At 48.7% G+C, this 22,637-nt stretch overlaps 5 protein-coding genes across 5 annotated transcripts; 4 read left to right on the top strand and 1 right to left on the bottom strand.

Moving 5' to 3' along the window:
• Window positions 1-1,479: 1,479 nt before the first annotated feature.
• On the top strand, window positions 1,480-2,323 carry KD926_011752 (uncharacterized protein; the record flags this gene model as incomplete). The annotated part of the gene is made up of 2 exons (XM_053096277.1): window positions 1,480-2,145; window positions 2,210-2,323. 2 exons carry the CDS (start codon window positions 1,480-1,482, stop codon window positions 2,321-2,323), a joined length of 780 nt encoding a protein of 259 aa, XP_052959762.1.
• Window positions 2,324-4,521: 2,198 nt separating this feature from the next.
• On the top strand, window positions 4,522-6,463 carry KD926_011751 (ER oxidoreductin; the record flags this gene model as incomplete). The annotated part of the gene is made up of 3 exons (XM_053096276.1): window positions 4,522-4,632; window positions 4,702-6,272; window positions 6,337-6,463. The coding sequence occupies 3 exons, from the start codon at window positions 4,522-4,524 to the stop codon at window positions 6,461-6,463; spliced, it is 1,809 nt and encodes a 602-aa protein (XP_052959761.1).
• Window positions 6,464-7,151: 688 nt separating this feature from the next.
• pex13 (peroxin PEX13) lies at window positions 7,152-8,461 on the top strand (the record flags this gene model as incomplete). The annotated part of the gene is made up of 2 exons (XM_053096275.1): window positions 7,152-7,626; window positions 7,695-8,461. The coding sequence occupies 2 exons, from the start codon at window positions 7,152-7,154 to the stop codon at window positions 8,459-8,461; spliced, it is 1,242 nt and encodes a 413-aa protein (XP_052959760.1).
• Window positions 8,462-10,293: 1,832 nt separating this feature from the next.
• Window positions 10,294-11,190, top strand: KD926_011749 (alpha/beta fold hydrolase; the record flags this gene model as incomplete). The annotated part of the gene is made up of 1 exon (XM_053096273.1): window positions 10,294-11,190. The coding sequence occupies one exon, from the start codon at window positions 10,294-10,296 to the stop codon at window positions 11,188-11,190; it is 897 nt and encodes a 298-aa protein (XP_052959759.1).
• A 2,839-nt stretch (window positions 11,191-14,029) lies between these two features.
• KD926_011748 (uncharacterized protein) lies at window positions 14,030-14,665 on the bottom strand (the record flags this gene model as incomplete). The annotated part of the gene is made up of 2 exons (XM_053096272.1): window positions 14,030-14,256; window positions 14,326-14,665. The coding sequence occupies 2 exons, from the start codon at window positions 14,663-14,665 to the stop codon at window positions 14,030-14,032; spliced, it is 567 nt and encodes a 188-aa protein (XP_052959758.1).
• Window positions 14,666-22,637: the final 7,972 nt, after the last annotated feature.

The following is a 22,637-nucleotide window of genomic DNA, read 5'->3' as shown; positions in this document are numbered from 1 at the left end:
TGATGGTCCGACTTGTCCCACGCTGGAAATAGCGTCCCTTCGCCTCGGAGATTTACAGGTCGGATGCACTCGCTCGTATTGATCTGGGATTTCAATAATTCGGACGCCGATTTCCAGCAATATTGACAGCCAGGGATCTCCACTCTGGAGTAGTCCGACTCTCACGCTTTCGACCTTGCGTCCACCATTGCGGAGTGCATACCGGATCTGATAGATGGTGGCACATGCACAGGCGAATATTGTGTCCTGGGTTTTCAATGCGTATAGGAGGTCAAAGCAGCTCTCCGTGAACCACATCAAATGGACCAAGTTACCAATTGAACTTGCCCAAGAGTCCCTCTCTTTCCTTCTCAACTCCGAGAGCGGGGCTATCGGATGACATCACTTTGGAAATTTGGGCGAGAACTCGTGGTGGGCAGCGAAGATCGCAGAGATTTTGTGTTGGATGTTGATCCATGACGTTCCAGTGGGTGCTGGACTGTTGGTAGACCTAAGAAAAAGTGGACACGGCAACGGCTCTTGGGACGAGCGTGGGAAGTTGGGAAGGTTGCCGAGTCTTGTACTAATCTGACTAGGAGAAAAACGCTATCAACGCTATGACTATACTAAGCGTTAAGCTTAAATCTAGGGGTCCCGGAGACCTTCAATAATCAGTGTTGGGGGGTCTTATGGCAAGAAAGAAGAAGAAGGATAAGAAGGATGCGCAAGAATCCTGGATGGAGGCACATGTTAAGGTGTGCTCCGGTGTAGACACTAGACAGTGTACGTACTGTGCATCTTGTGTCTGCCGATGAACTCAGATTATTAGCCACTGTGGACCCTGTCAGCAGGCGGCATGTTGTCTATCGGATGACTCGGACTCGACTGAGGCAATACGAAGGGGGTCAATCTGCTCCCAGGAACCCCGTGGATGGTGGCACAGAGTACGAGTACACAGGCACCGAGAACACACTCCAGGCATACAGACTACAGAGATTGTCGCTCTCATCATCATCGAGGACGAGGTCAATGCAACCGAACAGGTCTAAGACCCTGACACTAAGCCCGAGTGGGCCTTATCGATAAGAGTGGAAACCCGCGGGAGTCTCTCGTACGCAAGTCGTCACGTCACTCTCGCCCTCGGCAGTGAACGTCACTTGCACCGCTGGGAGTCATCTTGTCATAGTCATGGTCATGCTCCGTCGACTTTATATTCTTCTTCTCGCCCTCATCCATCCTCCTGGACTCTTTTTCCGCCTTCCAACACCGTCAAAATCTACCCATTATCTCATCCACCTCCTGCACCATTTCACCCGTGCACTTTTATACTTCCTTGACTGGCCCCACTTCTCTTCGTGGAATTTACGCGCATTCTCACTAGCGCTCTGGGACTATTAACTGCCTACATACATTTATTGTATTGCGCTTTCATGGTCTTTTCAGGCTCTGAGAGATATAGCTATCTTCTCAATCCCGCTCACCGTCAAATCCCCTTCTGCCATGGCCTCCACCGAGGTTCTGCATATGACTTCGCCTCTCTCCCCTCTTCCTCGCTACTCTTCTCCTCCACGCCTGGACATGAGCCGTCGGAGTCATAACCCTTACCATCGCTTCCTCTCTCCGTCTCCTTCTCGTCACTCCCTCCGACATCAACGATCTTCCTCGCTCCCCTCCGTCTACTATAACGGAATGCTCGAACATTTTCCCATGGAGCAGCCGCGGAGGCGAGAGTATCCGACTTATCATCATGGCCATCACCATCACAACTCCCATCAACAGCCTCGTCGGCAGCACACGACGCGCTCAGGACGACGTCAGACTCGATTTCCGCGTGACTCACTCCTGGTTAACCCTGATATCATTGACCGTCTGGATGAAGCGGGTATCTATCAGTACCACCACGAAGGTCCCTATGACGCTGTCTACCCCGAAAGAAATCACGACACCAAAGCGAGTCCCGTCGAGGCGCTCCAGACGTCAAACACAGAGGCTCTCAAGGCCACCCCATCCGACAAAATCCGCGACTGTCTTGATGGCCACCATCCGCTAGATGGAGTCGCCTATTTCCCTCCCGGTCATACCGACAGGGAAGGCCAAACCTATGAATACGAGGAGGGTCCCAACATGATGAACGACTACGGAAATTTTATGCGCTGTCCTGGACTGGTACGTGTCTCTATCACATTTCCGGCTCGGTTAGGTCCCAGCCGCTAACGTTTGTTTTCAATAGAAATTTACCGATGAGGATTTCAAAAACGATCCATTTTACAACAAACCTCTCCCCAAACCATTTGCCTCGCTCCGAAAGGTGTTGCATTTCCGCCGCCGACGGGGCACGACTTGATATAACACCTGAGTTTATAAATTACGCTAGAATATATCAGGCAATGATATCAGGCTCTGCAATCAACGATATAGAGTGATGATTTACCACTGGGATTTCTATTTCGGATTTCAAGACAACTTCATTTCGCTTCTGACATGTACATATTTTCAGTCCCAATTGGGACATACTTACTTTATTCATTTGTGATCTTCGTCATCTTCCCCGGTTGCCTGTTTTAGCAGGCACGGTGTGCAAGAGCGGTTTCTCGGTTTAGCTTGGAGTTGGTCGGACTTACTCTGTTCGGAATGATCTAATGGATGCCCCCATCTTCTTCCCGACGGGCTCGGAGTTATCTTTCATTTCTTTCTTCTTCTTCTCTCTCCCCAAGCAGAGGTTTTTTTTGACATTTTTTCCTCGCTGCTCTGTGCCTGTTCTTTGAATGTATTCTCTGATGCATCGCCATAAAATGACACATCCAAGCATCTTCACTGTCTTCAAGGTTGCACCGCCATAAATTGGCACATCCAAGCACCTTCACTGTCTTCGGGGTTGTCACTGCTTCAAGATTGTCGCTGTCTTCGAGGAGGTTGTGAAAGGACTCCATTCTGTCTGTTATTCTCCTTGCCGTGGCCTTTTCCTGTTCCCTCGCTACTTTCGAGATGTTCTTTGTGCGGCCTGGTAATGGCTCTTTTGCATTCCCTCGCACTGTCTTTTGAGGAAGAGAATGGTAGATCCATCTCTAAATTCAATAAAAATGACAAAAGATCTAATCACCACCAAACAATGGCCTTCTTTCATCGTAGTCAAACGTGTTTCGTGATAGTCTTTCGCGAATTTCGCGACACGTAGATCTAGTCAAGGACCAGGTCTGGCCTGGCCTTCAAACACCTGAACACCACGCTCCGAGTCGCTAAATTCCATCTCATCCGTGGAAATACATAGACGCGTCGCTACGATAACTGCAACCGCTGCAGAGGCGAGGGGATACCGATCGACGTGTCTGGCATGCAGACAGCGGTATGCTCACTCCATCCCCTGTATCTACAGTCCCTGGGTAAGATAAGGCAAGATACGGAGTAGACTGACCGCATCCTGTTCGAACCATCATCCTAACACAATAGTTATTAGCACTGTCCTTATCGGTCCTTTAGTCTAGCTATACTGGTATCCCACTTCCTCCATCCCATCCCATCCTATCTTCACGTTGCGAGAGTGAGACGGGATGCGCCTTCCCGCCTGTTCGTAGATACTTTCCTAGTGTGTGTTAACGGTTAACGGTCGAAAATCCAACAAAGGCTCCGATGCTGCTGCTGCTGCCTACACACTCGTATCGGGTAATAAAAGGCAATATATGCAAGGCAGACAGGGGAATGTGGTCCAGGAGACCGAGAGATTACGGGTCTCGTAATTAGGGCAAGAAAGGTTTGACGGAGTTGGATCAGCTTATGATTTACGGTTTATGTCCAGAAGATGAAACGTCGGTAGTAGAGGGTGAATTTATTAAATGATATTTCAGGGTCATCTAAAGGGATCGAGACTAGACAGATCGGTGTTAGTTCCGTGTCAGGGACTCTTCGTCTAGGCTTCTACTCAGTGAGTCCGGGTGGGTAGATGCGAACAGCTGTCGGGTTCATCCCTGCAAAACGCCAGCGATCGAATCAAATAACGGTTTGATCGGATGTGGCCTGATGGGAAGCCCAAGAGAAACGCGATGGCCTCACGACGGACAAAGAGAATCCTTATCAATAGGGAGCCAAAAGGGGAGAAATAATTGATCGGGCGGAAAGGCGGAATCGACTCCTTTCCCTCATTATTGATAATCAGCCGATAAGTCATGCAACTCCCGCCACCAAGGACAGCTTGTCAACTTCGCCCTCGGCCTCCCTTCTTTACTTCCGCCCATTCCTCCCTCCCTTCACGGCCGTCGCATCTTCTTGAACTCGAATTCCTTCGTTTCTCCCGATACACGTGACTGTTTAACTCGAGTGAATTACAGATAGAGAACGACTTGGCCCGACTACCTTCGCCGCCCTATTTTTTCTTTTTTGGTGCTGGTCCACTGTTGGTGGTTTTCATGTGAAGATCGTTTTAGCACGGTGTTTACATTGATCGATTTACGTTTCCACTTGGCTATCTAGCTGTCTTCCAGTCGTTTCCCTTTTCTTGTCTCGACGTACCGTCGTTCGTGTGTCTGGACTCCAGACCTTTGCGCCAAAATGCGCTCCGCAGCCAAGGTGTTTTACTTGGCTGTTTTCACCTTTCTAAACCTCACCTCCGCCAACCATGACGGCCATGACCAATCCAAACTGGAAGTGGACGCCTGCGCTGTGAGTTGACTTATGATCCGGCGGTGTCTAATCTCCCTCTTGCCCGCTGACCTTTGATCCTCCTTCCAGATTGACCCCAGCGCCACGGTGTCCGACGCCTGCGTTTCCTATTCCTCCATTAATCAGATGAACGACCAAGTCTACCCGCTCCTTCAATCCATTACTCAAGAAACCGACTTCTTCTCATACTACCGCCTCAACCTCTTCAACAAAGTCTGCCCATTCTGGCAAGACTCAGACAGCATGTGCGGGAACATCGCCTGCTCCGTGACGACGATCGAATCGGAAGCGGACATCCCGCTGACGTGGCGCGCGGAGGAACTGAGTAAACTCGAGGGTCCCAAGGCCGGCCATCCCGGTCGGAAGCTGCAAAAGGAGCGGCCCAAGGATCGACCCCTCCAGGGCATGTTGGGAGACAACGTCGGGGAGAGTTGCGTGGTCGAGTACGATGACGAGTGTGACGAGCGGGATTACTGCGTCCCGGAGGACGAGGGAGCCAGCAGCAAGGGTGACTATGTCAGTTTGGTGGACAACCCGGAGCGGTTCACGGGGTATGCTGGAGCCGGGGCCCGGCAACTCTGGGATGCGGTCTACCGTGAGAATTGTTTCCTGAAGCCGGTTCCGGAGCTGGAGTCGACTCCGAACCCTCAGTGGGGAGGGCTGGAGGCCGTTAATGACTTCCGGAATGTGATTCAGAAGGAACTGAAGCATGCGGAGGGGTTGCCTCTGGACAATGAGTGTTTGGAGAAGCGCGTCTTCCATCGCGTTATTAGTGGAATGCACGCTTCGATCTCGACGCATCTCTGCTGGGATTACTTCAACCAAACGACGGGACAGTGGCATCCGAATCTACAGTGCTTCAAGGAGCGACTGCACGACCACCCGGAGCGGATCTCCAACCTGTACTTCAACTACGCGCTCGTGTCTCGGGCTGTGGCGAAACTACAGAAGCACCTGGCGGGATACACCTACTGTACCAGCGATCCTCTCCAGGATGCTGAAACAAAGGCGAAGGTGTCCGCACTCACAAAGGCTCTTGCCGACCGGCCCCAGATTTTCGACGAAAACATCATGTTCCAGGATCCCAGTGCCATTGGCCTGAAGGAAGATTTCCGCAACCGATTCAGGAACGTCAGCCGCCTGATGGACTGCGTGGGATGCGACAAATGTCGACTTTGGGGTAAGCTCCAAGTCAATGGGTACGGAACCGCCCTGAAGGTCTTGTTTGAATACGACGAGACGAAGAACGGCGAGAACCCCTTGCTTCGGAGAACCGAGTTGGTGGCTTTGGTCAACACCCTGGGCCGCATCTCGCACAGTCTGGCCGCTGTTCGCAGCTTCCACCGCGCCATGGATCAGAACGACGGCGACGTGTTTGCCATTCAAGCGGCGCCGGGATCGCGACAGAAGAACCCCAATGGTGAGAACACGAAACGGCTTTATAAAGATGGTGGTTCGACTTTCTATTACGAAAATGACGAGGACGATTTCGCATATGCCACTGAAAAGCTACCGTGGGAGCGGGTTAGAGCTCGACATGAAACCGACACGGTCATGGACGACATCAAGGCCGAGTTTGCCGTGGTATGGGACACCTTTGTTTACGTCGCGAAGTCCTGGCTCAAAGCTCCTCGGACTGTGTAAGTTATTGATATATACTCCCAAGTCTTCTGTCCGATTGCGTTGCTAATAATTAACTTACAGATGGGATATTTGTGTCCTGGAAGTCAACCGGCTGTGGAGTTACTGGTTGGGTCTTCCTGTGCCTCCACGCGCCTGGAGAATTCGGCTTCCCGGTACCCCGGTGGCCAACAGCCGTGACGAGCTATGATCACAGGGAGAAGTTGGATATGGGTTTTGTTTGGATTGTATAAATAGACCGACCGGGCGATTTGGACGCCTTTTGCATTATTTTGGAGTTTGGGGCGATTTGTAGCATATATGGGTAGAATCGCAGCTTTGCTTGATCTAACTGAAAGTGATATTGATTTATCTATCTGTCTGTGTCTGTAATCAGTAGATCGGAAAGAATGTGAGCGTCGGGCAAGTCCGTCGGCAAAAACGCGGAGCCTCGGCATTTCGCACATGCGCCGAGAGTTCGCTTTGTTTCTCCACCGCTTTCCACGGGCGATCCATTCCCGCTCCATCTTCTCTCCATCGCTCCATCTCCTCCCCTCTTCTCCTCTTTTTCTCTCGCTCCTCTTTTCTCTTCCCCCATCGTACATCCATCCCCGGATCTTCCTCCATTCACTTCCACCCACCCCCATCTAGACTCGGCTCTGCTCCGACAGCTGGCCTCTTGATTGGGTCCAACTCGATGCGAGGCTGGTGAGATTTCCTCCTCGATCTCCATGGCATCAGTTTCGCCACCCAAGCCGTGGGAGAGGGTAGGCGCCGCTGGTGGTAGGTGATCAACTGACATGTCGTGTCTCTGTTCACAGCCTGGATCTTATTGACTAACTCGATCTCTGTTTTTTGTCTATGTAGGGACCGCCCTATCCACTGCTCCTACATCGGCCATGTCTACAACAACTACCTCGGCTGCGCCGACCGCGGCTTCGACGACCACCTCTACCGCTCCCGATCTACCCTCTCGACCTAATTCTTTGAACTCAGTTGTGAATCGCACGGCGTCGAATTACTCGCCGTATGGTGCCTCACGGTTCGGCGCCAGTCCGTACGGCGGCATGGGCGGCATGGGCGGCTACAGCTCCTACTCTTCTCCATACTCCCGCTTTGGCACGATGGGCGGCATGGGATCGATGTATGGCGGCATGGGCGGCTACGGTGGCATGTATGGCGGCATGGGCGGGATGGGAGGCATGTACGGAGGTGGCATGCCCGGTGATCCCAACGATCCCAACAGTTTGACGAATTCGTTCGGTCAGAACACCCAGGCGACGTTCCAGATGATTGAGAGTATCGTGGGCGCGTTTGGCGGGTTCGCTCAGATGCTCGAGAGTACCTACATGGCGACTCACGGCTCTTTCTTCGGTACGTTCACTGTCTTTTTGTCTCACATCTTATCGAGGATTGTAAGGCTGACTTAGGCATGATGACAGCTATGGTTTCCGTCGCCGAACAGTTTGGCAATCTACGCAATACTCTGGGCTCGGCCCTCGGCATCTTCACTTTGATCAGGTGGTTCAGGACGCTGATCGCAAAGCTCACCGGTCGGCCACCACCCGCCGACGCCACCGCTCTCACTCCGTCGGCCTTCGCGGCATTCCTGAACGGACGGTCCGCGCCCGCCGTTCTTCCTGATGGATCGCCCGCTCCTCCTAAGCCATCGAAGAAGCCGTTCTTCATGTTTTTGATCGCCCTGTTTGGTCTTCCGTACCTCATGGGCAAACTTATCAAGTCGTTGGCCCGCTCGCAGGAGGAGCAGCGTCGCCAGCTCATGGAGGGTGAACAGGCGCAGGGCGGAGCTCCGCTGGACCCCTCTAAGCTGGACTTCTGCCGTGTGCTGTACGACTACTCCCCCGAGTCGCAGGAAAGCAACGGCGTCGACTTGGCCGCGAAGAAGGGCGACATCGTCGCTGTTCTCAGCAAGTCGGACCCCATGGGCAATGCGTCTGAATGGTGGCGGTGCCGGGCCCGAGACGGCCGCGTCGGATACCTTCCCGGGCCTTACCTGGAGACGATTCAGCGGAAACCGCAACAGGCCATCACGGCCGGTAGCCAGGCGGCTAGCCGTAGCAACAGCTTACAAGCGGGCGCGTCTGAAGAAATCGCTACCGTCGCTGCCCAGGATACGAAGCCCGAGCTCAAGGGCAAGATGGGTGACATCTCGCCGGAGAGCTTCCAAAAGAGCGCTTTCTATTCATGAGGCGTATGTTTGCCTTCTTCTTGACGCCAGCACAGCACCGCTACGTCTCAAGGAACACATTATCGACCCACTCCAACCGAGTCGGAATCATTGCACATGACTGTATATCACTCGGGATGAGAGATATTGATGACTACTACCAACCTCTTTTTTTTTTTTTTTTTTTTTTTTTCCTTTTGGTCTACGGGATATTACAAGCGTTGGGTAACTTGATTTGTTTTTCTTTTTCATTACTGGGGACATGGTTCTGTTTTCTCATGCTTGTTCTTATTGTGGTTGTGATTGTGATTCCTTTCGTCATTTGTTAATGGTTGAGCGCTTTCAAAAGGTCTTCTTCCTTTGCCCTTTCCCTTTTCCCTTTTTTATTTTCTCTATATTATACACATCTCTCTTATTCTTTTCTCTTATAACTTTCTGTACAAATTATTATTTTTATCTTTCTTCATCACTTCACCTTTTCACCTTGCCTCTGTGACTTCATGATGACAAAAGTATATTTATTTACTTCCTGTCTGTTCGCATGAAACTATCTACCTAGATACTTTCCAATACTCATAGAATGGAACTTTTGGAATGGATTTTCTAGCCCACTTTAGGTAGACCAGATAAAACGGAGGTGTACGGAGTATACGGTCTCCACTCATGACAATCTGACGCCGGTAGTAGAATAGAGTGGAGTATATATACTACAATTGATGAATGAGGTACTTGACTCTTTCTATCTCTCTATCTATCGAGGATAAAAACTGTATAGTAGAGTCCATCTCTTCTTCAAGAGAAATGGAAGATTGGACTATCAGTCTCGGATACGGTTCCGATAACGGGTAGGGTTCCGATGCCTAAATTGAACAAATTCAAGACCTTGAAATGGGTAGAACAATCCATTAGATGCGGCTGTATGAGATAGCTAACTCCCCTAAGCGACTCAGTACTGCCTCATATACCCACCTAGGACGAGGATATATGCCTTGCCAACCTGGAGTTCAGGGCGAGGCGCTGGTTGGTAGCGTATATATGAAAAGCGTAGATTGAATCTATCTATGCAAAGAGTACATACAAAGGCATACATACAAGTGCATGTTAGAGTCTTTTATATACACCTTCTACGCAGGATTACTACTTATTAAGTCCTTCCGTTCTATAACTTGTCGACAGAGGATTCTCTCTGACTTCGATTCAGCCTGATCTAAATCCCGAGAAGACTCATGTGGATGAATGTGCGTCTGGATCTTCTTTTTTTGATATTACGCTATGAGAACATTCTCTAGCTCTAGTGATGCTGATGCTGATAGATCTTCTTTGCTTTAGGCTATATTGATTCCTAATGTTTTACATAGTACATTGAGAAACACATTGGAGTAAACGACGTATTCTATAGAAATATTATTAATGCACTTGGACCTAGCTAAATATTAGCTTTCGTTTACTCGTACACTAAGCCGACCTGGGTCGCGTTCGTCCTATAGGAACTGCCTATCCTAACTATCCACAGTAGCTGCTTGCATGTGTAATCCAAATTGAGCAATATGAAGGGCTCTTCCCGTGGAGACACGATGAATGGACACCAATCCGGGTACAGACACCCGGATAATCTCACAACTACAACTCCAACAGCAAAAAGTGGGACATGGCTATCTGACAAATACAGAAGAAAATGAGTACCTAGACTTGACGTAGTTAGCTGACCATGGCCAAGCCCAAATGATCCAAGCTGAGTGATCACGGATATCATAACACTTCCCCTCCTTACCAATCCAACTCCAACACACAGTCCTCAAACCTCCTTCCTCACTCTGGACCCATCCACAAACAAACCTCCTCATCAAACAACAATGCTCCCCATAGCCACCGAACATGTCCTCATCCACGGCTCCCGCATAGCATACTCCATCTTCAGCCCCGGCTCGTCGTCATCGAAGAAGGAAGACCCAGAGCCCGTGGTCCTACTCCACGGAACCCCCTCATCATCCCTAATATGGCGAAACATAATCCCCCGCTTAACCAGCGCCGGTTACAAAGTGCACGTCTACGACCTCCTCGGCTACGGCGCTTCCGAACGGCCCTGCGACCCATCCATCGACACCTCGATCTCCGGCCAAGTGCCCATCCTCGAAGCCTTGCTAGCGCATTGGGCTCTCGATAAGGCCGGTTCCACATTCCATCTCGTCGCGCACGACATCGGAGGCGGAATCGCGCAGCGCTTTGGAACGAGGTCACCCCGCCGACTACACCTACGTTCTTTGACGATGATCGACGTGGTCAGTTTCGATAGTTATCCATCACAAAGGACGAAAGCGCAACTAGAGCTGGGTCTCGAACAGCTGATGAAGGCTTCTGATGAAGAGCACCGGGTACATTTTAAGGACTGGCTCCTCTCCGCCGTTCACAATCAGCAGCGTTTCGAAGAAACTAGCCTGAATACCTTCTTATCGTACATCTCCGGACCAATCGGTCAGGCGAGTCTCTTCCAGCACCAGATCCGTCACTATGACCCGAAACATACCATGGAGGTGTCGGATCAGTTATACCGGCTCGGAGAAGTTCCTGTGAAGTTGATCTGGGGGGGGGATGATAAGTGGCAGACGGTCGAGTGGGGGGTTAGACTCCAGCGAGCGATTCCGGGGTCAGAGTTGGAGGTGTTGGAGGAGTGTGGACATTTTGCCATGGAGGATCAGCCGGAGAAGATTGCTGGTTTGATTGTTGGGTTCTTGGGTGGAAAGAGTGGATAGGGTTTGACTTTGGTTAATTGGGTGTTGGGACTATCGTAAGACAGTGATATTCGCATATAGCAAGATAATGTTGGGTGTTGTTGCTCAGAGAATGTATGTACATACGTAGAGACATACAAGTCAAGTAATTGAGCTCCTCATGACAAAGGCAAATCAAATAGATAGATAGATATTCCCAATATAATTCACAGGAGTAAATCAGCATATATCTATATCTCACTCCAGTTTTGTTTTGAGACTATCATGTACTGTATACAGTCAGCCAGTCAGTTAGTCTACGCAGACCTCGGTATTATTTCGTATAATTAATAGCGGGAGTCATATACATACATAACAGGCACCAAAACCGACTAACTAATTCTGACCTGGGAGATTTACTAAGCCTATCTTTGGTCGAAGATAGACGATGGGAGGGGATTGTAAAGTACTTTCTCTTTACAGAAGATCAGAACAAAAGAAAAGAAAGCAAAAAGAAAGAAAAGGTAAACCGACTATAAGCGCACGTCATGGTCATGTGAGAGGACATTGACACTGACAAAAAGGTCATCTGAAAGAAGCAGATGAACGATAACGATAACCTACCGCTCCCGACCGAGCAGTCAGAATTCAGAATCTCCCCTGTCAGCGGGTCAGCCTCGACCAGCGATGACGATAAGGTACGGCGGCATCATTGCAAGGCTGCAAATCACATCATACCTCAGGCAGCAAGGCATTCGGGGATGTTCCGTCAGAGAAATACTGATGATGTCAATAGGAGGGATGGCTAAGACTAGGAAGTCGGTCATATGATATTCTGTAGTTATGTGTGTATGTACGGAGTACTTTGGCGTGGAGTCTCTACTCCGTACGGAGTAGTGACCGGGCTTTTCAGCTGCGCCGCTCAGTGGGTTCTTCAGGAGGGTATATTGTCTTCGCATATACGGAGTATGTACGGAGTACAGATACACGTTCTTGCCTTTTCCTACGCCGAGATACTAGCTACGGGTTATACGATCAAGTACGATGTATACAAAAAAAAAAAAAAAAAAAAAAAAAATTCAATATCGCACGAGATTCCTATGAGGGAGAAAACCAACAGAAGTTGATGGAAAACACTGTACTGCGTAATCTTAGGACCAGTACTTTTGTTCAACAAAGATCGACAATATCCGGCGCGAAGAACGCCAGGACCTGAAACCACTGACTGGTCCGCTGGCCCCCTTGGATCTGCTCGCTCAGGTTAGGGCTGGCTCTACCGGATTGGACTGGGGAGTCGGCGCCAGTGATCCCTTCCGTTTGTCTGTCGGCTGCAGTCTATCGTTTGATTTGTGGCGGATTCTTTTTCCATATTTGCTGCTTTATTTGTTTCTTCCCCCTGATGGGAGGTGTCTCGTCCATTGCATGGTAGATTTATTGGTCGTGGAGGACTCGGTCCTGTTTTCCATGGTCTAGCGTTCGTTTGTATCGACTAGTTTTTGATATCTGTGTCTCGGGGACCAGTGCAACCATTAGCCGTGGTGCTGCCCATAATCTACCTTCTATTAATGTGTTTTAGCCCGGGGTTTGGATTCTTTCATTTCCTGTCGTTTGTGATTACCCACTCGAGCCAGCGCTAGTACTTTTGGACTCCCCATGCAGCATCGTTTGTTTAATAACCCTTGAAGAGGTGGAAGTACAGCATTTCGTCTCGCTGAGGAGGATTTACTATGACGATTGACATCTGTCGGGCTGTCCTCCACTTGCTGTATTTTGCCCCTGTCACTAGCGATCTTCTGGGGCAGCCTTGGCGTTGGCGTGTGTGGTGGCGACCGGGCGATGGAATATCGTCGTCTTGCAGGATCTCGAGGGGGCTCGTGCGCTAGGGTCCGTTCAATACGCATGATCGCCTGTCGCTGAATAAGTCGACTACCTCGATCCTAGACCTTCAATCTGACAGTGAGCGCAACTAGAATAGCGGAGCGAATTTCCCATCTTTGTCACCTTCATACAAGCTGGAAATTCGTGGTTCCTCATTGCATCTCTTCCCCCTCCTTATATTCCTTCGTCATCGACCATATAGAAGGTGCATCCAAAAGATGTCGGTAACGTAAATGTCACATTGAAGTCGTGATGCGACGCCGGTATCTGATTTTGGGTTAGACTGGTGTCCGAAAAGAGGCTAGCCATTCCATCGCTTTTTGGCAACCTCTCATAGATATGGGTCATGAGGGGGAATATAGATGTTGGATGATGTTGCTCCTTGGAAATGTGTTGTGCACAACGGTAGTTGAGTGTATCGAGAAGCTGATTGCAAGGCGACGATTTCGTAGTGATTTGACTGTCTGAAGTCTGCGATAAGATCGGCGCCGTGTGGTTATCACCTTGCTCTGTAGGTTGTGATTGTTGAAAGGCAAGACTAGGGCGAGAGCGACGGCCTTCGTAGTCGAGGTCTGGATATAAGTGCCACCAGTCCCGTACACCTTGACGATTTGTTCATTTAAACGGTACACCAGAACCTACATTATACCTCTCCCAGAAAAACAAACCATAGATGCTCTATATAGTCGGCACTCTGAGAAGGGCAGAACGAAAAAGCTAAAGTGAACCAATCAAACGGAAAGAAAAAATGGTAAAGGAAAATAAAAATGATAAAAGGAAATGCTGATGGCAACAATGGGGCAGTATTACAGAAATGCAGTAAACTGAGATGCGGCTGGTAATATAGTTACTCTGACCAATGACAAAAGGTGGTATAAGAGAGGTGGGTGTTGACAATCTTTCCATTTGAGCAGTTCCCCAACGGGGATGACGGCCCGCTTTCCTCCATATTCTGGGCCTTCAGGCGCTGAGAGCGCCTGTTGTTCTTTTCGGACTGTTGTGTTCATTCATCGTGGGGCGACGTAAACCCAGACATGGTCTGTTCGAGGGTCTGATGGAGGACCAAAAGGCGATCTTGAAATGATACAAGCTCATTCCAAGCATTTGCCTCTTGCAAGGGGGTGTCCAAAGGTTTAGGTGTTTCATTAGGTAGACTAGGGCTGAGAGTAGCCGTCAAAGATCGATTGTCATCAATGTCGGCTTCGGGCATCGGATCGAACGGCTCGTCATCTAGGATTATGACTGGTTAATCGACAAAGAACATCCGCACGAGAAGAAAATGTTGGACTGGATGCATACAGCGAGGATGGGCCATCTCTCGATGGTTTGGCTGCAGCTCAGGCAGCGGAGATAGGGTTGCGCCTCTTTCGTCGGGCTCCGGAGTATAGCAACTCATATCAGATGGTGTTTCTGCGATTTCCAGGTGAATTTGTGATCGATGGAATGATGTACCGGGAGAGAAATCTGACTCACTTGGTTCTGGGCTAGCTTGGCGGTGGTCATCGCGAGGTTTGCTATCCCACTGGGTGCCATATCTACGGACGAAACGTGCGATGCGTTTGGAGTCGACTTCCTGCCCACCAACGCGAAAGGCGGTTTGCTTGCCTCGAGCCGCTCGTTTCTGCTGTTTCCGGATCATGACTTGGACCTCTTTATTTTTGATGTTCTTTCGGATGTGCCAAGCTGCCAGGCGGTCTTTATATTGTTTTTCCCTGGACGTATTGATTGTTAGGGGGATGACTATTGAGCTCCTGATTCGTCCATCGAGGAAAAAGCAAAGAGGGTGGAAAAAGCAATTCAGAAAAAGCAACAGAGACGACGCACTGTCCTCTTCCAAGCTCGAAAGAAAGGGGCAACGAGAATTGGAAAAGAAGCAGGCGAAGAGAAACATCCATTTGTGAGAAAGAATAGCCCCAGAATAAATCATCTGAGTTCCGCTAGTTCAAGTTCGGATGGATTTTATACATGGCTTCCCTGAGAGCGGAGGGAAACGCCCGGGGGGAGAAAAAGAAAAAAAAGAAAAAGAAAAAGAAAAAGAAAAAGAAAAAAAGCAAAGACACCGCGAGCAAAGGAAAAGGGGGAGACAGTACGAGGCAACAAAGTTATAGTCACGCTCCATGATTCTTTTAACATCTTTGAGCTTTAACTGATTATCGCGATAGAGCTGTTCGATGGCTGGTCGATACTCGTGCCAGTCGTCAGATCTGCGGGGACGAAAGACGGCCGAAGAGGAAGAAGTGGTAGTAGGAGAGAGAGGAAGGGCGGCCGACGGAGGGATGGAACCTTCCATCATGAACAGATCACCGAGAGCTCGCCGTCACTCATACTCTGACTTCTTCGGGGGGCAAAGAAATCAGTAAACTGTCGATGGAGCCAGCAGACTGGAAGCAGAGTAGAGCCAAGAATAGAAAGGCACGGTGTGGGGAGCCGCGGACGTAATAAGGAAGTGTTGTGGACTAGAGAGAGAGGAAGGACGAGGAGAGACGAGAAGAGAAGAGAAAATAAAAAGAAGTCAAAAAGCGCGTGCTCACGAGGGAAAGACGTGGGGATCGCAGAGGAAGAGAGAAAGACGGGCAACAAAGTAATAAAAAATGACAGACTTATGTAGGGGAAAACAGACGAGTTTGTAGGTGAACCCAAATGATCGAACCGAGTAGACGGAGGTCAAGAAGTCAGGTATTTGGGAGAGGGAGGGGGGTAAGTAATGGAGCCCGAGAGGAATGACGATGTACGGAGGAGTTGGGTTAGGAAAAAGGCAGTATGAATTAGTAGGAAGTCAGCTAGACATCAGGATGGATATTTAAGTTGATAATATTAGTTGTGGCCGAGTCCGGTCTGGACGGTCTGCAGGTCTGTACAGTATGGGTGTAATGAAATGCAGTCGGTTTACCGCGCCAACACTTGGATTCTGGGAGGGATTCGTGAGGTTGAGCATGAATTATTCAATCTCCGAGCAGGAACTGGCTCGGTGGTTCAAACGGGAAGCTAGTAAGGCAGTAACCACCACGATACCTTACTTGGGGAGCTGGGAGGGAGAGAGAGGGAGAAAGAAAGGAAGATACTGGATACCATCTGTAGGTCGAAGAAGAAACGACAAAAATGGAAATCAAATAATAAACCAACAGGGCAACCAAGTGGTTCGCCGCCACGGAAGGAAAAGTACGGTCCGCCTGCCCTTTGCGGCGACCTGCTGCTGGAAAAGCCCGCGGCTGCTGCCATCCCTGTTTCCCCGGCCCAATCACCGCGTCTGGCCAAGGGTCCGTGTACTTTTGTCACGTTCTGACACGGACTGCCTTGACAGTACCTTACCGACTCGTAAGGTACCGGTATCGCCCCGGCTGTCTGTGCCTCTCCCGAGTTAGTAGGCGCGCTAGTCCTAGACTCTTCGTCCGAAGCAGGAAGTACCATGTATGTACCTCCACCCTCCCCGGCCTTTAGTACAAATCGAGTCTTAGATCCATTCCTCCACTCTGCGCTCAAATCGTCCGAGCATCGCGGACGAGGTTGACCTTGGTTTTTCCCTTTGGTCTTACGCAAATTACCACTGCCCGGTGTTGGGTAAATGGGTCATTCTCCCATCACAATACGGAGTACCTATCGAGTAGTAGAGGTAAGTACCTAGTATGTATTCCTAGACAAGCTAGAAGTACACCGGTGCTGCCTAGGACTCTTCTTCCGCTGTGAGAAAACATATGCCAACTCTATCAGGCAACAACCATAGCAAACGCTTCACGGTCAAGGGTTCCTCAAACGTATCAAAGTATGGTCCGATTGGATTTCCTATCCTTTTGCATTTTTTATTAACTAAAGGAACGGGACGTTTTGGCAACCTCTAGGCGTGTCTGACCGTTCCCTAACATGCCGTAGTTAGTTGCCGCATCCAGCCAAGACTTATCCTCCATTATATTATATTTGTAGAATTACTAAGACCTAGCCTACAGCCACCAGTGCACTGACTTCGACTACCTTTCTATCGCGAGTTGGCAATCCGAAGATCTTTAACACAGGAAATTCAGGTGATGGCCAAATAAACTCTTAGTTTGAGCTAGCGATAATTCCTGTCAACCGTCAGATACGCCATCTACGTCCTAGAAATCGGCAACACAACGTTGAAACGTAAAGTACGATCGTGATGCCACAATCATGGATAATCGATTAGCAGCTGCATGTTTGACCAAATTGGGCGTGGTGAAGTGACTTGTCTTCTGAAATCAATTTAAGCAAACTTGGGGAACGGTTGTTGCCAGGCAAGTATACATGAACGGCCAATTCCGGAACATCTCCCGCCTCGGGGTGAGAGGGGAATCAAGGGCGACCAGTAGAGTCCAGAGGGTTTAGAGTCAAGAGAAGGCGTCGGTGGCTGTGTAAAGTGGCCCGAGGGCCCGGCTGTATGACAGGCAATATGGTCGAGCGAGGACCTCGAGACGGGATTTGCGACTGCATTCTTCTGTACAACCTAGGATGGGGATCTGTAAGGAGGAGGCATTGCCAGGACCCCAGCTGATACCAGGATTTGGGGGGGGGGGTTGACCAGGCTGGAAAAGGCATTCGCCCGCATCATGTCGGAGTAACAGGTTTCCACTTGGTCTCTTATCTCGAGACATTCTTGAAGCACTGACGGCTACAACCAACTTTGTGATCCTTCCATTGGTTTATTCCACGGGGGCAATGGTGATCATCCATCTAAAAGTACAAACCCGAGGGTCTTTCGATTCCCAAGAAACAAATCACACAACGCATGACGTGCAACCGGAATTTCATGAAAAGGCCTTGGTGTCATTAGCGCACACAATAGTAGTTCTGAGGGGCAAATTCGCGACGAGAAGGAGCGTATAGAAGCCCAAGCCCATCCAAAGAGGTCTTGTCAAAATGGACTCGGTGCTTGCCATTATGATAATCACTAGGGCGAACTTGGGGGCGTTGCAGTTCCCAACTTGGCTAGGCAAAACCTTTTTCCCCGGGAGCTCTTTCCCCCAAAGCCAAGAGGCAATTTGTGGTCTGACGTCAAGGTATATTTAGACTGGAGCCCGTTCATCTGCTGCTGTATATGCGGCATGAAGAAAAGAGTAATTAGGTGCTGCGGATAGAGTCAGCAGTCAAAAGGACGATGCCTTGTTCCGACCCTACTTGACCAGAGACCAGAATATGATCCAGCACCGACATGCAGATTGAGACACACACCCTTTCCATTAATGTACCTATACACTTGATTATGTTTGTGTTCTGATCTGAAACAACAATACGCAACGGACCGAGCCACTGTTACATACCAAACATCGCTGTTTCCTTTACCTTGTAGCCCATTGTCATGTGAGACGTGATGTCTAGCCGACCGCTGGGGGGAAATAGCCGAGCTTTGATCTGAAAGGGATAGGGCTGATTCGACTGAGGCCTTGTGGGCTCTGAGACTATCCTGTAAGAGCATTAATAATGAGTCGCTGCATTTCCTGGGGGGAAGCACAGAAAGGATTCAAGGCCCGAGGGCGTCAAACGGCACACTTTCCATCAACTAAAACCCATTAGATTGTTAGGGTAAATCCTGGAAATATCTAAGTTCGTTCTGCGACCTTCGCATCCCAATGTGTAAGAACAGTTCACACTTGTCACCCAGGGATATCCAGGCAAACTGGTTGTTGGCAGATAGGGGCAGATTCTTGAGGAATCGAAATCGGTCCACCACGAGCCATTCCATCAACGATACTGATACAGATATGAGTATCTGACTGGTTAGGCGATACATCTGGAGACTAAATAACACTTATGGTATCTAGGGTACTGTTTAGGGAAGATACTGATGCTGCTGAAAGAATTCCGGGGGTCAGATGCTGAGTCAATAGGCTAAACCCGTTCCAGCAGGAACCTGCATGTGAGCCTTTTTTTTTTCAATTTTTACGTTTTGAATCAGGTTTCCAGCCAATAATACTTTTCTTGTCTTTTCTCGAACCAGAATTTCAGAATATTCCGCAGAAACCTATATAAAAAACAGGACGTTATCTCCCTTCCCAAGCCCAGACCTCCTTCTCTCCAACCAAAGCCAAGCGGCTCATTACAAGGCGAAGGAAGGAGAAAAGGGGCGTGGAAGACACAATAGGAAATCTCCTCGAAGAGACAACGACTACTTGTCTTTCTAATACCAGTAGCACAGTATAGCTCGTACGCTAGGTGTAATCATCAATACCTTACCTTACCTATTTATGTACTCCCTAGAATAAGTAGGTATCTGTACGTCGTAACACCCGTCAAGGAGGATCACCAACAATTTACCCAGACAGTCAGACTAACTGACAGCTTAGTTTCGTACTTGCATGCGCCATTTCTGCAGGTGCAACTTTGGGGGGATCATTGTCTACGGAGTAAGTACATAATCTCCCCCTACCATGTCTGCACAGTACTTTCTATCACCGCATAATTAATATTTTTAATCTACGTCAAGACCCTTCTTTTCCTCTCTCTGCCTTTGCTTTCGCTGCTAGATTTTATCGAGAACAGGGCCCGTCTTATGTTGATTCCCGTTGTAGTGTTATTTTGCAGAAAATAAAATTAAATTAACTAAATGTTACCGTAAACAACGAATATAAATATCCTTGAGGCGATAGAATAATTGTTTCATGGCCATGCAGCATACTCCGCCCTCTTTTCTTCTCGCTGCCTATTAAGTACTCCTGTTCTTCCCATCTTCCTCTGACCTCCTTTCCCTCCATGCCGACTACTCCGTACACTAATACTGGGGAAACGTCACCTCATGATCGGTGTGCGGGCCACAGGATGAGGCCTGAGCACATCCAAAGTTTCGACCCTTCATTGCCTCATGGCTGACCACGCTAAGTAAGAGTATAACGTGCCTTGCTATTGGCGAGTTTCTTGTTTTTATTTCTGCGTTTCTTTTTATAATTTGACGTCTATATATAAATATCCCTGGTTTCCTACCCTCTTGTTTCTTTTTTCGTTTCTTTCTTTTTCTTTTTTGTTTATTTACTTTTTCGAACGGTGACCCAGAACCAGAAGCCAGTGACGCTAGTACCTTGGGTACCCAGATGGCCAAAGACTGGAACTTCGGCCCGTCATCGTGGCGGACCGGATCGGGATACCCGCCAGCGATCCATCCTGAGGGAATTTTTTACAGTTACGGTTACCTGACAGGCTTGGCTAGACTTGGTTTTATTTACGAGGGGTAAGGGCGTTCGGATTTTTGCAAATGTAGAAGGACGCGCGGGAGGGATTGAAGTAAAGTCAATTAAATTTGATATAAATTAAGAAAAAACGGTCTGCTTGGTGGGTTTATATTAATAGATAGCTATGGAGTTCAGGATATATTAGGGATTCTTCGATATCAGAATATCCAAGGTATGACTTTCTTTGCAGTGCCTTCTTTTCAAGAAAGCTGTTCTCTTCGCGTATGACCACCTGGATTCGAATATTCTTAAGAATAGAAAAAGGTACGTCTCTCTTTGTTTGAAAAATCCAACGACAAACATACTGACTCCCTAAAGCCCAAGCTCGCATACGGGACAACATTCCCCCCGAGAGGCTCATCCCGTCGGCCTCATGGGCTTGTGGGTCCCGGGTGAGAAACCGTCCATGCTTTCCGTCCAAACTTTAACAAGGCACGCAATGAGCAATCTACTACCAGATAGGCGCACTCAAATCTACAAACCGCCTACCTGCTCCCCCGTCGCCCAGAGAGAGGTTTCCTATCAAGAGGCGACCACACACTAGGCAATTGATAGGAAACTAAGGCAGCAGCGTTCGCCATTGGCAGAATCGTTCAACGGCCATGGTGAGTGAATAAGATTTGTTTCCGATCACTCTTTTTCTCCGCTGAGTTGGAAACTCGTTTCGAGATCGGGATGTCCGGAGTTACGTCGTTGCTGAAAGGAGTAATTATTGCGTTGTCAGTGCGAACTACCCTAAATTCGCGTGGTCGGGTCAGGCCAAGTTATCTCGGCTCTTATAAGGTAGGATGGGAATAGATGCTATATGAGGCTATAATATAGCCCTTGGTATGGTAAGTACTGTAGGTATTTAGGTGTTTGGCTCTATATTATTATAACCTTGATGACTCGCTTAGTCCCGGGGATTGTTCTTCTAAGCGTTCATTAGGCTATGCCTACGAAAGCAAATGCCGAGTTTGAATGGCAGAGTAACATTTATTATAGTTTCAGGGTTCTAGTTATTGGGCCGAGTTTGAGTTCGAGTTTGAGTTTTAGTCCTTGATTGATTACCTACATATCTAGGTTGTTAAGGCCAGGGTCTGACATGGTATGATGTCCTTGCCTTGTCCTTGTCCCGAGGGGCATGGCATGTTCAAAGACTGGTTGGTTTTCAAATAGACGTCCAGGGGGTGAAGGCCTCCTAAAGCATCTACATGCAGATTTTCGTTTCATTTATCAGATCTAGATCTATTCCTTCTCCTCTCTCCCCTTGGAAAACCTGCGCTGTCCCTGACAGACCGGAACGAGCATTGTCTTGTTACGGATTAGCGAGTGTTTCCTTTCCAGATTAAAACCATCCCATGAAATCAGGTATATACATATATTTACGTATCAAACTGTCCGTACCCAAGAGACAGAGACAGCTCATAATAAGATTATTATATCCCTCCGAATCCGAACCCCAAAGCCCGAGGGCGTCAGGATTCAAAACACACCCGGAAAAGCATAACCCGTAAACAAACGTTAGATAAGCCCCAACCTCTAGCGTGCCCAAACAAGACTCGTGATGCTCAAACGGGCTTAGATCTGAAATGCGCCCATCCGAAAGATGAGGCGGGATATTTAAAATAATAATAAACGAGAGAGAAGGAAGGAAAGGATCCAGCCCGTAGTGGAGATCAGTCACGCATGATACGGCACATATTATGGAGCAGTTCAATGACAGCTTTACCCACTTTGTTTCTTTGTCTATGTATGGTTCCTCACTTTTAGTTGCACCAGAAAATACATCGGCGCAGGAGTTTAATTATATGACTTGTTATTACCAGTATGCACACACATATATAAAATATCTAAAGCCGGAAACTATAACGCGACAGCTCCTATCCCGACGCCGTTACACCGAGTGAGCCGTCCGTGTAGTCGGCCTTTATTCTCTTTGTTCTGGAGTGCGAACACGGGACGGTGACACCTCCCATCGGCTTATTCTTGGAGGGGTCCTCTGATGTGGCTTTCCGGAGCCATTGTGGCTTGGTGTTGTGACATGGCTTAGTAGAGTAGAGTAACTAGGAATTGTCTTCCTTAAGTTACTTGACTTTATGTACATGCTCACGGAAACCTGCATCTTTTTTTTTTGGGTACAAAGCGCCATACAGGATCTTCATGGATGAATCTGATCAAACAGCTCAAAGAAAGTCTAGAAGAATGTAATAGACAGACGAAAAAAAGGGTCCCTCCCATCCGGAGGCAACCATCAAAGAATCAAGAATCAAGGATCCCAGCCTAACCGAAACAAGGATTGTGTAAGGCTAAAAAAGACGGGCTTATCCACCGGTTTGGTAGGATTGTACTTTGTGCGGTGGAACAAAGAAAAAAAGGGTTTTAAATTTAGTTTTAAATTTGTACGCCCGTACTATGGGGATAAGGTTGAGGGCCGACTCCTATTTATTGTTGGAGCTT

This window comes from Aspergillus affinis, assembly GCF_023601865.1.
Source record: "Aspergillus affinis strain CMG 70 chromosome Unknown NODE_9_length_501208_cov_87_169129, whole genome shotgun sequence".
In the NCBI taxonomy this organism is placed as follows: domain Eukaryota; kingdom Fungi; phylum Ascomycota; class Eurotiomycetes; order Eurotiales; family Aspergillaceae; genus Aspergillus; species Aspergillus affinis.
This window is presented reverse-complemented; position numbering and strand designations above follow the sequence as displayed.